General features: G+C 41.2%; 1 protein-coding gene across 4 annotated transcripts in view; it reads left to right on the top strand.

The window, feature by feature from the left end:
- LOC101840925 (lysosomal Pro-X carboxypeptidase) overlaps positions 1 to 14,316 on the top strand; it is a 68,356-nt gene that overhangs the window by 36,598 nt on the left and 17,442 nt on the right. For all 4 annotated transcript variants that reach the window (XM_040728439.1, XM_040728433.1, XM_040728431.1 and 1 more), the window contains exons 3-6: positions 1,502 to 1,603; positions 5,349 to 5,530; positions 6,331 to 6,488; positions 7,136 to 7,305. In XM_040728439.1, the coding sequence (XP_040584373.1) occupies positions 1,508 to 1,603; positions 5,349 to 5,530; positions 6,331 to 6,488; positions 7,136 to 7,305 (606 nt within the window). In that variant the 5' untranslated portion in view covers positions 1,502 to 1,507. The remainder of the gene's footprint in view (positions 1 to 1,501; positions 1,604 to 5,348; positions 5,531 to 6,330; positions 6,489 to 7,135; positions 7,306 to 14,316) is intronic.

Raw genomic sequence — 14,316 nt, 5'->3', positions numbered from 1 at the left:
GTAGGACAAGCCTAAGCTAAGAACAAACTTTCATAATTAATCAGACGTCTACATGTCTATTTGGGGCCGGTGTCAGAAAAGAAAGTCTGTCTACACTGTTAATACATATTAACACATTATTTATTCATCTTTTGAAAGATAAATTAGCCTTGAAATGGATGCAAGCAAATAATGGGTAATTGCTTCATGAATCTGATTAGTTAAACTGCTTCCTGTCAAAACCCAAGGTCAGCTCCACAGAGGTCTGTTCCTGCTCTTAAGACACTCGCAGTCTGGTGGTGGAAGTTGTACATGTGAGTTCCTGTTGCAGCAGCAGAGGAGTTCTTTAAGCACTCTGGTGTTGAGGGGAGATGGACAGCTCTGCTGGGCCTGGACATGCAGAGGAGGGTGTGCCTGAGCTGGGGGTGACTGGGCCTGGGCTTCGTGGCAGGAGTGAGCAGCTCTGTGAAAGAGAAGAGGGGTAGTCAAAACCACAGGTATCAGGCTAACATGCCCATTATCCCCACAGGTAGCTCTTTTAATTCCTTCTAGATTGCTCATTTTGAGGTTCCCATGCCTTGTTAGGGAATAGTAACTTGTTAAACACCAGCAGCATTCACCAGGAAGGACACGGCTTTGATCCATGCTAGACGTCTAATCAATTGATGCTGTGTGCCTGGGATGCCTTCTTAGAAAGGATTCAGAGGGCACCATCCAGTCAAAGGGAAAGAGGTAGTGAATGGCTAGTGAGGAGCCATCAGTGTGTGGGGTGGGGTGGGGAGTAAGGGAGTCTAGTGGCCCTTGGTGATCGCTCTGCATTACAGCCTGTATTTCTGTACATCTGTGTGAACATTGAGCCTGTGTCTCAGTGTCCTTGTCTGTAAAACAACAGTGCCTGATTCCTGTTTGTGCCGATTAGGTGAATTATTACATGTAGTAGGTAGAACAGTATCTGACATATTGGAAGCAGGAGTTATACAGAAGATTAAAATCCCAAGGGAGTTTGCTGTGGGTATCAGAAGAGGAAGTCACATTTGTATGCATGGACAACCAAAAGTTTAGTTTTTGCTTTTTGTTTATTTCTTTGATTGAGAGAGGCTCATCATTGTCAGCTCAGGCTGACCTGGAAGTTGCTATGTTGTAGAGGTCAGCTTTGTGCTAGGGGCTGGGGATCCTTCTATCTCTGTCTGTCTATTGCTGGGATTGCCGCACTTGGCCCATTTTCATTTGTTTCACTCTAAGATAGTGTGATGTGATGTTGGGAATTGCAGCATGGATCACATCTGTGGAACACACATGCACTGCACATTTTTCTAAGAGAACTCTATAATATCTATGGTATGTATGGTCTCCAAAAGTTCAATGTGATATATATATATATATATATGTATATATATATTCATTTTTTTTCGAGACCTGTTTCTCTGTTTTGGAGGTTTTCCTGGAACTCGTGCTGTAGACCAGGCTGGCCTCGAACTAATGTGATATTTTTTTTTAACTCCTGAATTTGCACTCTTCCCAGGGGTTCATGTGGGATGTGGCTGAGAAGCTGAAAGCTTTGCTGGTGTTTGCTGAACATCGATACTATGGGGATTCCCTTCCCTTTGGTGAGGACTCATTCAAGGTAAGTACATGTTTTAATATTTTTTTGTTGGGGGTGGATAGGGCAGGGTCTCATGTATCCAAGTGTGTCCTGTCTTCACCTTCGTGTGCTAAGATTACATGTGCAGCAGACAGTATGTTTAGTTTTATGTGGTTCTGGGGTTGAGCCTAGGACTTCATATTTGACAGGTAACCATCTTTCCAACACAACTGTATCCCAAGCACTGTTCATGGTTTTCATTTTTTCTTTCTCCTCCTCTTCATTGATTTTAAGACAGAGGGGCATTACATAGTCCATGTTATCCTTGTCAGTCCATGATTATTCTTTGTCAGTCTTCCAAGTACTGGGACAACAGGTGTGCATGCCGTCTCCAGTCACTGAAGGTTCTTTTGTTCACCTGGATAGCATTTATGGGTGGAAAAAATACTGGTTTTTGGAAGATTTTATTTTCCTTCAATGTCCAAGAGTAGCTAGTTATGGCAGCAGTCAGTCAGAAGCAGTGGCAAGTGGAAACCTCTGCTGTAACAGTCCCTGGCCAGCTTTGCCTGTGGGGACACTTAGTCCCTTGGGTTACAGTCCCCATGCAGACCTTGGGTACTGGGACTGTTTGTTGGCTCTTGGCAGCAGTGAGTATAGCAGTTCTTACCTTAGGGTTTAAGGCCCTTGCCTGGGAGGCTTGATAGTTGTCGGGAATGCTTCTGGTGACCCTGACCTTCAGGGTCTCTTCTCTGAGCTTTTATTAGCTGTCAACTCTCCATCATAGTCTAGTGTAAACTAGGTTTCTCAGCCCCAACCTGTCATACAGCTGCTTCTAAACAGTCACTCAGAAGCTTAATATTAATTACAGAATGTTTGGCTATAGGTCAGGCTTATTACTAACTAGCTCTCACATTTAATTTAGCCCATTTCTGTTTATTTATTGCCACTTGGTCTGTGGTTTACTGGTACTCTGGGCATCTTGTTCCTTTGGTGGCTTGTTCACATCTCCCTCAACTCTGCCTCTCACTTTGATTGTCCATCTAACCTTATCCTGCTTTGCCATAGGCCAAAGAGCTTTTATTATTAACCAATGGGAACAATACATACTCAGTGTAGTTCTGCTTTTCTGCTTGCACTGAATACTCTTGGGACTCTACTCACAGTGGTTCATCAGAGGAGCAATAAACTGGTGTGGATGCCTCAAGAGGCTTCAGCGCCTGCTTGAGTTTGTGATATAGCAGCTAACTTCTCTCAATGCAGCAGTGATTATATGTATATGTACATATACATACATACATACATACATACATACATACATACATTGGTTTTTTGAGACAGGGTTTCTCTGTATTGTTTTGGAGGCTGTTCTGGAACTCGCTCTGTAGACCAGGCTGGCCTCGAACTCACAGAGATCCGCTTGCCTCTGCCTCCCAAGTGCTGAGATTAAAGGCGTGTGCCTCCAACGTCCGGCTTAGATTTATTATATATACAGTGTACTGTATGACTACAGGCCAGAAGAGGGCACCAAATCTTATTACAGATGGTTGTGAGCCACCATGTGGGTGCTGGGAATTGAACTCAGGGCCTCTGGAAGAGCAGCCAGTGTTCTTAACCTCTGAGCCATCTCTCCAACCCCTGCAGCAGTGATTTCTGAAGACCTGACGTACATAGTCATGGATCACTACATTTTATCAACTAGAATTAGGTCACTAGGTCTAGTGAAAGCATAAAACAGTGAAAGTAGGCTGCATCTTTGAGAGGAAGAAGTATGAAAAATTTACAGATGTATTTTTTAAATCCCTGCTAGTTTTCTGAGTTCAGAATTAATCTATATTGCAGAGGGGAATGGAACCACACAGAGAGCCAAACCATCATGGAATGTGCTGAGTGGCTCTCCTTTTTCTTGGTGATGAATGTCTTGCATGGGCTTTTCTCCTCATGCCTCAGATGTATTCTTTCTCTTCCAGTTTTATAGCCGTCTGTGATTTTGGCGGCTGAGTTTATTACAGTTGTTGTTGTAGCAAATTATAACCTTTCTGGTAAGGAGGAAAGAGTTTATTTTGACCAGAATCCTTTTATTAGTTGTTTGCAGGATTTACTTCATCTTCAACTAAATCTTGGGCAGCTTAAATGTATCAAGGCTTGAAATGAAATTATAACAGCTGCATATTAGCGTAGTTTCATATTCCATCATGTTTATCGATAAATGTTTCTATTATATTTACAACCTCAACAAGACCTTGAGCAAATAGCATCTAGTGCAAATGACATTTGCAAAGGAGAACACAGACAGGACATGTGACAGGCTTGGGCAGAGAATATCATTGTCTTATTGGAAGAACATGCCTACAAGTTGTGTTGTGATGTTTCAAATGGTGACTAATTCAGGGTAGGGCCAAGGCAGAGCTACATTACCAGGGAGATGACAAGTTAGTACTTAAGCTCATTCAAGGAAACAGATAGGGTGGGTTCACTTCCCCACAGCCAGGGGTTCTGCTGAAGAAGCTATGGGGCCCACTGAGGTGGAACTCTGGATTAAGGGCATGGAGAATGAGAGGGGCACATGTCGCACATGTCTGTCAGTGTCCCAAGTATTCTTCGCTGTCTAGATCACTGTGGGGCTTCCCTAGCAGAGGAGCTCGTACCTGGGGCCTGGAATCCCTCACTTATGCTGCCAGCTCACACCTCCTCTGCTGCCCCTTGTCTGACAGACTAGATCTCTAGTCCTTTCAGGACACTTCCTCCATTCTCTATGGCTTCTAACAGATCTTTGGGTTTGGCAATTATTTCTGTTCCCTTTTTCTTTTTCCAGGTGTATGTGTATGTGTGTGTGTGTGTGTGTGTGTGTGTGTGTGTGTGTGTGTGTGTGTGTGTGTGTAGGTAGTGAAGAAAAACATGCTCTGTCATGTAGAACTGGTGAACACCAGACAAGGAGGAGAATTATCTTTTCAGGGTCAGACACTTGGTAGCAATTTTAAAAAAGTGTCTCAGACCCACCACAGTTCTACAACTTTATTTTTACTTTAGAAACAAAGCTATCTTTCAAACCTAAAAAGATCATTGACATTCACCCGCAAAACAAGACCTATGCTTCAGGTTGCTGGCTTGGGAAAGCTACCTGCAGGGACGCCCTGAGTGCCTGTGTTTTCTCTCCAGGCCAATGTTGTGTATCCCAGGGGACACTGAGCATATGATGGCAAGACCACTGCCATGGAAGCAGGCAAACCAAGAGCTATGGCTTGACAATCCCCCCATTGAGGCTCATGGGAAATTTCTGTACAGCCTTTTACTCAGTCGGAGGCTGATTGTTTTTATCATTGTACCTCAACAGTTTTATGTTTGTGACAAAGAAAATGAAGGAGCCTTTGTAATCTAAAGTAAAAATTATAAGACACATCAAATAGTTGTTTAGAGTCCTTGACCAAATCCATACCGTGGCAGCAGAGTTAGTATTGTGAAAATTCTTAATTAAACTTGCTGGACAGTTGCGTTTAGAGATTGCTTGCTTTTTGTATTGCATTTTCAGCAAATTTACAGAGACATAAAGAGAGAAAATGAAAGAGAGATTACATGTAATGCAAAATTTATTATGTTCTACAAACAAATTGCTTTGTGACTTGTTGAAGTTACTCTGCCCTGTGCTTTCACTGGGCATTTTGACTCTGTTTCCTAGAAATTCTATTTGGAAAACAAGCTTACATGACTCAAGTTCTGTTTTGGACCTAAACTGTGCCTATGCTGTGACTTCATCTACATTTATATCTATGTTCATCCTCCCACCCCTCAGGACGCCAAGCATTTGAATTTTCTGACATCAGAACAAGCTCTGGCTGATTTTGCAGAGTTAATCAGACATTTGAAAAGAACTGTCCCGGGAGCCGATGGCCAACCTGTCATTGCCATCGGGGGCTCTTATGGTGGTGTGCTTGCAGCTTGGTTCAGAATGAAATATCCTCATTTAGTAGTTGGGTAAGTGCATTTATGCTGGATTTGAGCACACTTTTTTTTTTCAAGGCAGGGTTTCTCTGTGTAACAGCCCTGGCTATCCTGCAACTCATTTTGTAGACCAGGCTGGCCTCAAACACAGATATCCATCTACTTCTGCTTCCTGAATGCTAGGATTAAAGTCATGTGCCACCATGCCTGATTCCACCAGACTTCTTAATGATCAAGACAAACTCATAGCATCATTCTGGGTAAAGCATGTTCCATTCTGTTGTATAGATGTTTCTGTATCCCATCTCATTAACAGCTATGTTATTTTTCTAATCATCTTTTAAGGCTCAGTTTCCATTTTATTCTTAATTATTTTAAATTATAAATAATATATAGAATAATTATAAAATTATTTTATTAGATTGTTTACAGTTTTTATTAGTTCTTATTCGTTTGTTATTGAATCATTTATACAATGTATTTTCATCATTTTAACCCTTCTCTTCCAACTCCTTCCTGATTCATCTCTTCTTCCCAACTTACACAACTTTGTTTTCTCCTCTTCCTCTTCTAAACCCATCAAGTCCCATTCATGCTGCCCATATACTCTTAGACATGTGGCCTTCTACTGGAGTGTGGTTGACTTCCATTGGCTACACTGTTAAAGATGCCAGACTCTCTCTCTGCTAGCAACTGTCTATTGCCAGTTAGGGATGGGATCTCATGTCACCTCCCATCTCCAGGCTGGATTTTGTCTGGCTTGAGCTTGTTGTTTTGAAACTTAGCTGAGTCACCTTTTCTTCTTTCCTCCTCTCATTTCTCTGATCATTCAGAGCTCTTGCAGCTTCTGCCCCTATCTGGCAGTTTGAAGAGTTGACTCCCTGTGGTGTGTTTATGAAGATCGTAACTGAAGATTTTAGGAAAAGTGGTACAAAATGTTCAGAGAGCATCCTCAGGTCTTGGGGTGCCATTAACCGACTCTCAAATACAGGTAAGCTTTACCTAAAAGAATGGATTTACATTTTGTTATTTAAAAATTGAACTTAATTTGTTCAATACTTGCACTTTGTTAAAAAATATTTTATGCATATGGGTTTCTGCCTGCGTGTATTTCTGAGTGTGTGCCTGATGTCCAGAGAGGTCAGAAGACAACATCCAACCCCTTGGTATTGGAGTTACAAATTGTGAGACACCCTGTGGGTGCTGGGAATTGAATATTGGTCTTCTATAAAAAATTGAAATGAGAAGTAAAGAATACTGATTTTGATAAGCCCCATGATGAAGTTTAATTTGTCTGTGATGGAATTATTGGATTATATTAAAGCATTTTGTTGAATATTGCAAACATTCTTGGCGAAGCAGCATAGAAATTTGTATTTTTTTTGTAATGCAAAGTGAAGAGTCAGAGATCTGCAAAGACTTATGTTGACTAGCATTTTGCAGCTCCCGGCAATGTCATTCTGTCTCTAGGCCGTGGTCTACCATGGCTCACCAGTGCCTTTTACCTGATGTCACTTCTGTCTCAGGAAGTGATGTACCATGACTCATCAGTGCCTTTCACCTGATGTCATTCTGTCTCCAGGCAGTGATGTACCATGGCTCACCAGTGCCTTTCACCTGATGTCATTCTGTCTCCAGGCAGTGGTCTACCATGGCTCACCAGAACCTTTCACCTGTGCACCTCCCTTAACTCTGAGGACATCCAACGCCTGAAAGACTGGATCTCTGAGACCTGGGTGAACCTGGCCATGGTGAACTACCCATACCCAGCCAACTTTTTAAAGCCTTTGCCTTCTTGGCCCGTCAAGGTAACAGGACAACACACTGTCCTCATTTATAAACTCCTATGTGGCTTTCATCAGAGGAAGAAATATTGATGATGTTGGGGCTCTGTGTCTCTAGTAATTTTGAGTTCAGCCATTTTCTGATTATGTGACCTTGGACATGCTAGATAACTTTCCTTAGCTTTAGCTTCTTCTTCTGAGAATTGGAGATAAAATGCATCAATGTTGTGTGAGGCCAGTGATTGTTGTTAATGGAATAACTACCAAATCCTGAGCCATACTGTGTATATGTAGCTTATCCAATTTTGTGATATATGTCTTATGCCTAAATATGTGCAACACATGGTAGAAACTTGATAAATGACTGCTCCATTGAAGTGCTAAGATTATTCAGTGAACTGCTAAATATTCTAAATGCTACACACCATGAATGGTGATCTCTATGACGAGCAGCAGAGTGGAAGTCATGAAGGGTGATTGCTATGCTGAGCAGCAGAGTGGGAAGGGTACCTTCTAAATGATGACAGGAGGGCATGGCCCCACACTGCTGCTTATCCACCAGCATCCTGGACAAGGCCCTCTTCCTCCTTGAGTTGCCCTGTCTTTGCTTGTCAGCCTCAGAACAAGATATCAATGGCTACCAATGCTTATGATAAGATTCAAATAATATGAGAAGTGTAAAGACACTGATTTATAAGTTCTACAGGTGCATGAATATTGTCTCAGGGTTTCTATTGCTGTGAAGAGACACCATGGCCAGAGCAACTCTTATAAAGCAAAACATTTAATTGGGGTATCTTGCTTACAGTTCAGAGTTTAGTCCATTATTATCATGGTGAGACATTCTTACTTTCACTCTTAATTTGTGGTTGGCTGTGTGGCTGTGTGACTGGCCCCTAGTGTCTCCCTTTCATTATTCTCTTGCTCCTTGATCCTTCTTCCAAGGTTTCTCTTCATATTTGTTCTCTCTGCATGCCAGCCTAATCTATCCTTTCTCCTGCCTTGCTATTGGCCATTCAGCTCTTTATTAGACCAATCAGATATTTTAGACATAGTAACACAGCTTCACAGAGTTAAACAAATGCAACATAAAAGAATGCAACACATCTTCACATCATTAAACATATTCCACAGCAACAACAAATGTAACACATCTTAAAATAATATTCTACAATAGGATATGGCAACAGGCAGACATGTGCTGAAGAATGAGCTGAGAGTTCTACATCTTGATATGAAGGGGATAGGAAGCGAACTGAGACACTGGGCATAGCTTGAGCATATATGAGACCTCAGAACCTACCCTCATAGTGACACACTTCCTCCAACAAGGCCTTAGCTACTCCGGCAAAGCCACGCCTCCTAATAGTGCCACTTCTTATAAACTTATGGGGGCCAATTATATTCAAACCACTACAAACATTTATATAAACTTAAGGTCTTTTTACATTTTAAAGACTCTTGTGCTGTCCACATAATTTATTGTATATGTTCTTTAAGTAATCCCTTGTTAAGAACAAGAGTTTTAAAAAGCAAAAGAAGGTTATGTTTTGAGGATATTTTTGACTCCACAGCTAGAATGGGTACTGGAAATCAAAGTTTAATCAGTTATATGAGAACCAAGTTTCAAAAGCTCTTCAAGTGTTCCACTGAACTACTAAAATTATACCTTGTTTACAAATTGTAATTAAAATAAAATAATTCCACTTGTTCTCAGGGTTATTTCTCTTTATGTATAAAGTGAACATCTGATATATAATAGGCTGGCAACTAATGTGCATTGAATTAAACTGGATGTTGATAACACAAAGTTATTGTTATTATTTTGAGACAAACTACTATTACTTTGAGGCAAAGATCACTTTGTAGTTTAAGGTGGTCTAGAACTATCTATCTAGTGCAGTCTGGCCTCAAACTCATGACCACTACTTCTAAGTTCTGGGATTATAGGCATGCACCCCCTACACCTGAATACAAAGTTATTAGAAATAGCTGATATCTCTCATAAGAAAACCTGGATTTAAATATCAAGCATACCTCTTTGTATTCCCTTGGTGTCCAATGTACTAAATACACACCCATCATCATTCCCACTGAAGAGCAAATGAGCTGTTAGACACTATGCTAAGCAGGGACTGGCAGACTTCATCTATAAAGAACTATATTTTAGGTATGATGGGCCTTACAATTTTCTGTCAATTGATTTCACAGCCAAATCATGAAAGCAGCCATGGGCCAACCGTAAATTAGTGAGACTGGCCAGTAACGTTTTTGTTTACAAGTGCAGCATCTGGCTGCATTTGGCCTATAGGTTAGTTTGCTGACTCATAATCTAGCAAGAAGCACAGGGATAAAGCTTTTTTAGTGTGAACAGCTTTCATCAGGACTTGGATTGGAGAGCAGTGTACTAGGTTTTCTAGGCTTTCTCAATATTGCTTCAATGGAGCTTTGTTGTTTAGTCTTAAATATAAACAAATGTTCCTCCATTCTCTTTAAATAATCAACTGAGGCCAGTGAGGTATGTTTCAGATGTCTTTCTATTTTTGATTTGGCACAATCCCCTTTAAGCACCGTGTGTATACCATTTGGAGGTTTATTTTATTTTGCAAAATAGCTTTTTTTTAAGCCCATAGTCACACTTAACTTTATTCTCTAAACTGAGATCTTGACAATCTCTTTAACAATTTCTTGCCAAAATAATTCTATTTTTGCTTATATAAGGAATTCTTTTTGTGAAGGGTTTTGAGGAATAGAAGTCAGGGCTTCACGCATGCTATGCAAGCACTCTACTTGATACTGAGAAATTCTTGATTGCTTAGAATACATTTATGAATTTGTTTCTTTTCTGGACTCTCCTTCCCCTAAAAAAAAATCTGAAAACAAACAAACAACAAAACCCACTTCTCTTGCTTGAGCCCTCCGTTGCTTCTTGCCTCTCTTCCCATAGTTAGCTGCACTTTAATTTTCACAGATTCGTTTTCACTGTCTTCACTGCACCTCGCTCCTCAGCTGAGCTTTAGATTGCTGTCTGTTCTCCACTCATTCTCCTTCTCCTTTCTTGACCCTATCTGTCCTCTCAGCCTTTTAATCCCAGGAACACTACCCAGCTGGAGGCTGCTCTTTCACTTGGACGGTTCCATTTAGGCAGAGCTCCTCCCTCCGAGGCACTTCCTCTTTAAAGGGCTGACAAGCCGCAGACTAGACCCTTTGCGAGTCTGTAGCCCAGGCTTAGCGTGGCGAGGTAAAGGTTGGGTTGTGAGAGAGAGCAGGCTATTTCCAGTTCTGTCGGTACCATGGACATCTCTGGAGTATCCCTGAGCAGTGACTGAATGCCGTTTTCCACGTCAATTCAGCTATCATTCTCTCTAATTTGTCTCTGCACATTGTCCCTATTTGCTTTTGTTTACTGGTAACAGAAGCCGCCACAGTCATGCAGAAATAATCATGGACTTGGCCGGCACAACACAGGGAGGAAGAGAAAAAGGAAATAGAAACCCTCTATCATTTGACGGTTCGGGCTACATTAGAAACCACTGCGCCTCTTCTTAGCTTTAAAAGCACTTTTAAAGAAGACTGAAGTTCGTGAAATTTTGTAGTCGTTCTTTCAGCTGATAGCCAATCAAACATTTTAGCATTTTTAGCCTAGTCTTCTGATCATGGGGATACACACAGCGAAATAGTAAGACATAAAAGGGAAAATCTCTTCCGCTTGTCTTGGTGTTTGGTAATGTATGCACCCTCTCTGGGTGGTTTAAGCGGTTTAGATGCATTCCATGAAAAGAGAGCTTTTACCGACAAAACTAATGTGATTATCTGAGGCAGTGTGAGGGGGTGTTGAAGCCTTAGAGAAAGAAAATCTGGTCTAAAAGCTGAATGTATCGCTTTAATCCTTCTAATGGGGGGGGGGACCATACTCTGGAGAGAAGATTGATTTTTTTCCTTTAAACTCATCTTCCTTTTAAAGAATTGTGTCTTTGCCCTACCCTTTTCTTTTATTCTAGTGCCTAGCCTCCTAGGTATGCTAAGGCTTTTAAGCAAACTATTATCTCCACTTTTTCACCCATGTGTTGGCAAGAAAGGCAGACCACATTGGAGCGCAGATCTGATCAGCCTACCGTTACATGAGTGTTTTACTTTCTCTGTCTCTTTTATTTTCACAGGGAAGTATGGCTTTATAGCTCAGGCTAGCCTGGAACTGGTAATCTTCTGGTTGCAGCCTCCCTAGGGCTGAGTCTGTAGGCTTATGCTTCCACACTGTTTCTGGACTTTTAAAACCTAGTATTTTTAAAATGGACTTCCAATGTTTTTAATAAATTCTTTTTTAGATTTACTTTTTATGTGTGTGAGTGTTTTGCCTGAGTAAGTGTATATGCATACCTGATGCCCAAGGAGTTCAGAGGAGTACATCAGATCTCCAGGAACTGGAGTTATGGACAAGTGTGAACTACCACATGGGTTCTGGGAACCAAACCCAGGGGGGGAGCTGGGATTGACATGTAAAGCAAGCTTGTTTCTAATTTAAATAAAAAAAGACAAAAAAGTGCTCTTAACTGCTGAGCCACCTTCCAGTCTCCTAATTTTTTAAAAAAAGTGTTTCTTGAGTATTTACTTGTATTAAGAAACAGAAAGTAAACTAAATCTATTTGATTCAAGTGGCTAGCATGGAGTCTCCTGTTAATCTACTATTTCAGTTTCTTGTAAACTATTGCAAATATATTCATATTTATATGGCAACAAAATGACTCTACGTTTTTATTAAAAAGCAAATAAATTGAAAACATATAAATCAACTAAACAATTAAAAGGTGTGGCTTGTGGTGAGAAATCCACGTGCATCTGTTTAAGGGTTATCAAGTATTTATTAAGATATGAAGCCAGGCGGTGGTGGCGCACGCCTTTAATCCCAGCACTCAGGAGGCAGAGGCAGGTGGATCTCTGTGAGTTCGAGGCCGGGCTGGACCGTCAGCCTCCAAAACAATACAGAGAAACCCTGTCTCGTAAAAACCAAAAAAAAAAAAAAAAAGATATGAAAAGGAGAAAATAGACTCACGAATACAGGACATGGTAAATCCAGTTTCTGAGTTGGTAAGTTGAGGACCTGCCACAGCTGCATCTCTGTGCCTTACTGGGTCTTCACCACCCAAGAGAGCCCAACCCCCTCCTTCCTTCCTTCCTTCCTTCCTTCCTTCCTTCCTTCCTTCCTTCCTTCCTTCCTTCCTTCCTTCCAAGAGGCCAGGCAAGAATTGCCTCTATCAGGCCAGACAGCCCAAGGTCATGGGCAGAGTGAATACCCAGTACACTATAGCCAAAGTTGGATGCCCCAACATTGCAGAGAGACTGGGTGACTATCCAGGTATCCAGCTGTTTCTGTCATTTCTTCCATCTTTTGGAAGTTGCTTGCTTGCACTTCCTGATTACTCAGGTAGTTTTAGTCTCCTTCTGAGGTCTTTGATGGGGTTGAAGACTAGATAGTCACAGTTGCAATCCTCTCATATCTTAACTGAAAGCATACCAGGTACTAGATACTAGATTCAGATTCTTCAGGATGGCACAGCTACAGCTATTGGAGTAATCTCTATAATTTGCTACTTACCTATGATCTTGACATTTAGCGTATGTTTCTCTTTTCTTTTCTTTCCTTTCCTTTTTTATTTTTGAGACAGAGTTTCCCTGTAGCTTTGGAGCCTGTCCTGGAACTGACTCTGAAGACCAGGCTGGCTTTGAACTTACAGAGATCCACCTGCCTCTGCCTCCTGAGTGCTGGGATAAAAGGCATATGCCACTACTTCCCAGCCTAGTATGTGTTTCTTTCTTGATAATGTTCTTGTTTATTGTTGTTCCATTTTTGTTTATGTTATTACCCTTTCTCCTGGACAATATTTGATAATTGTTCTTATTGTGTATAGTTTTGTGTTTGTATTAGGCTTAGAACCTTCTTATTTAGACAAAAAGGGGGAAATGTAGTGGGTATTTATTCTTGCTGGCCCATGTGACCTCTTAAAAAGGAAGGAGGGAGTGGGTTGTGCTCTCTTGGGTGTTGAAGACCTGGTAAAGGCACAGAGATGCAGCTGTGATAGGTCCTCAACCCCCCATGGACTCTGAAACTGGATTTACCATGTCCTGTATTCGTGAGTCTATTTTCCCCTTTCCATATCTTAATAAATACTTGAGAACCCTTAAACAGATGCATGTGGATTTCTCACTTCAATGTGTTTGCTAGGATAAAAGTGAAAGCTGAACTTTGTTACACAGGCTTGTAATCCTAGGAGATTGAAGCAAGAAGACTGCAAATTTGAAGACAGTTTGAGCAACTTGCTGAACTATATTCTCTCTCCCTCTCTCTCTCTCATGCACACACAAATACACATACACACAAACTCAGACATATACACACTCTTTCTCACATAGACAGACAGACAGTCAGACACACATACACACACACACAGACACACACACACACACACACACACACACACACACACACACACACACACACTCCAAACAAAACAAGCAACACACAAAATGGGTAGCATAATGCAGAGAATATTTGTGTGCAAAGACTTTGAGAAGTGTTTGTTGTGCTGTTGTGGGCTTTTGTCTGCTGTCTAATTAAATCACAGTGCCTCAGTAAACAAGTAACAGTGAAAGTGCTTGCTCTGGTTGGTTGGCTAATATTTGCAAACTATCAGGGTTACGTTGAAGTACTACAAGGTACCAGCGTTGCTGATGCTTGACTCATACACATGACAGTTTCCTATGGTTTCCCTTCTACTTAATGCACATTACAATCTACTTAAAAGGTGTGTGGCTGTCTCCCTTTGAGTTCCTGTATCCTTGAGTAGTCAGGATTTAGTGCAGAGGGTGTCCCCTATTACAGCAGTGGTTTTTGAAGCTTTGGTGTTCTAAATAGCATACGAGGAGACTATAGGTTTTCATTTCTTGTATGTAAAGGCAGCTCCACAGGATTTAGGAAAGGCCTTACAATGTTTGTCTCCTTTGAACCAATAATTCCTGTAAGACATTATCTTGAAGTCA

The sequence above is a fragment of the Mesocricetus auratus genome, unplaced genomic scaffold (genome assembly GCF_017639785.1).
Source record: "Mesocricetus auratus isolate SY011 unplaced genomic scaffold, BCM_Maur_2.0 Super-Scaffold_4256, whole genome shotgun sequence".
Taxonomy (NCBI): domain Eukaryota; kingdom Metazoa; phylum Chordata; class Mammalia; order Rodentia; family Cricetidae; genus Mesocricetus; species Mesocricetus auratus.
This window is presented reverse-complemented; position numbering and strand designations above follow the sequence as displayed.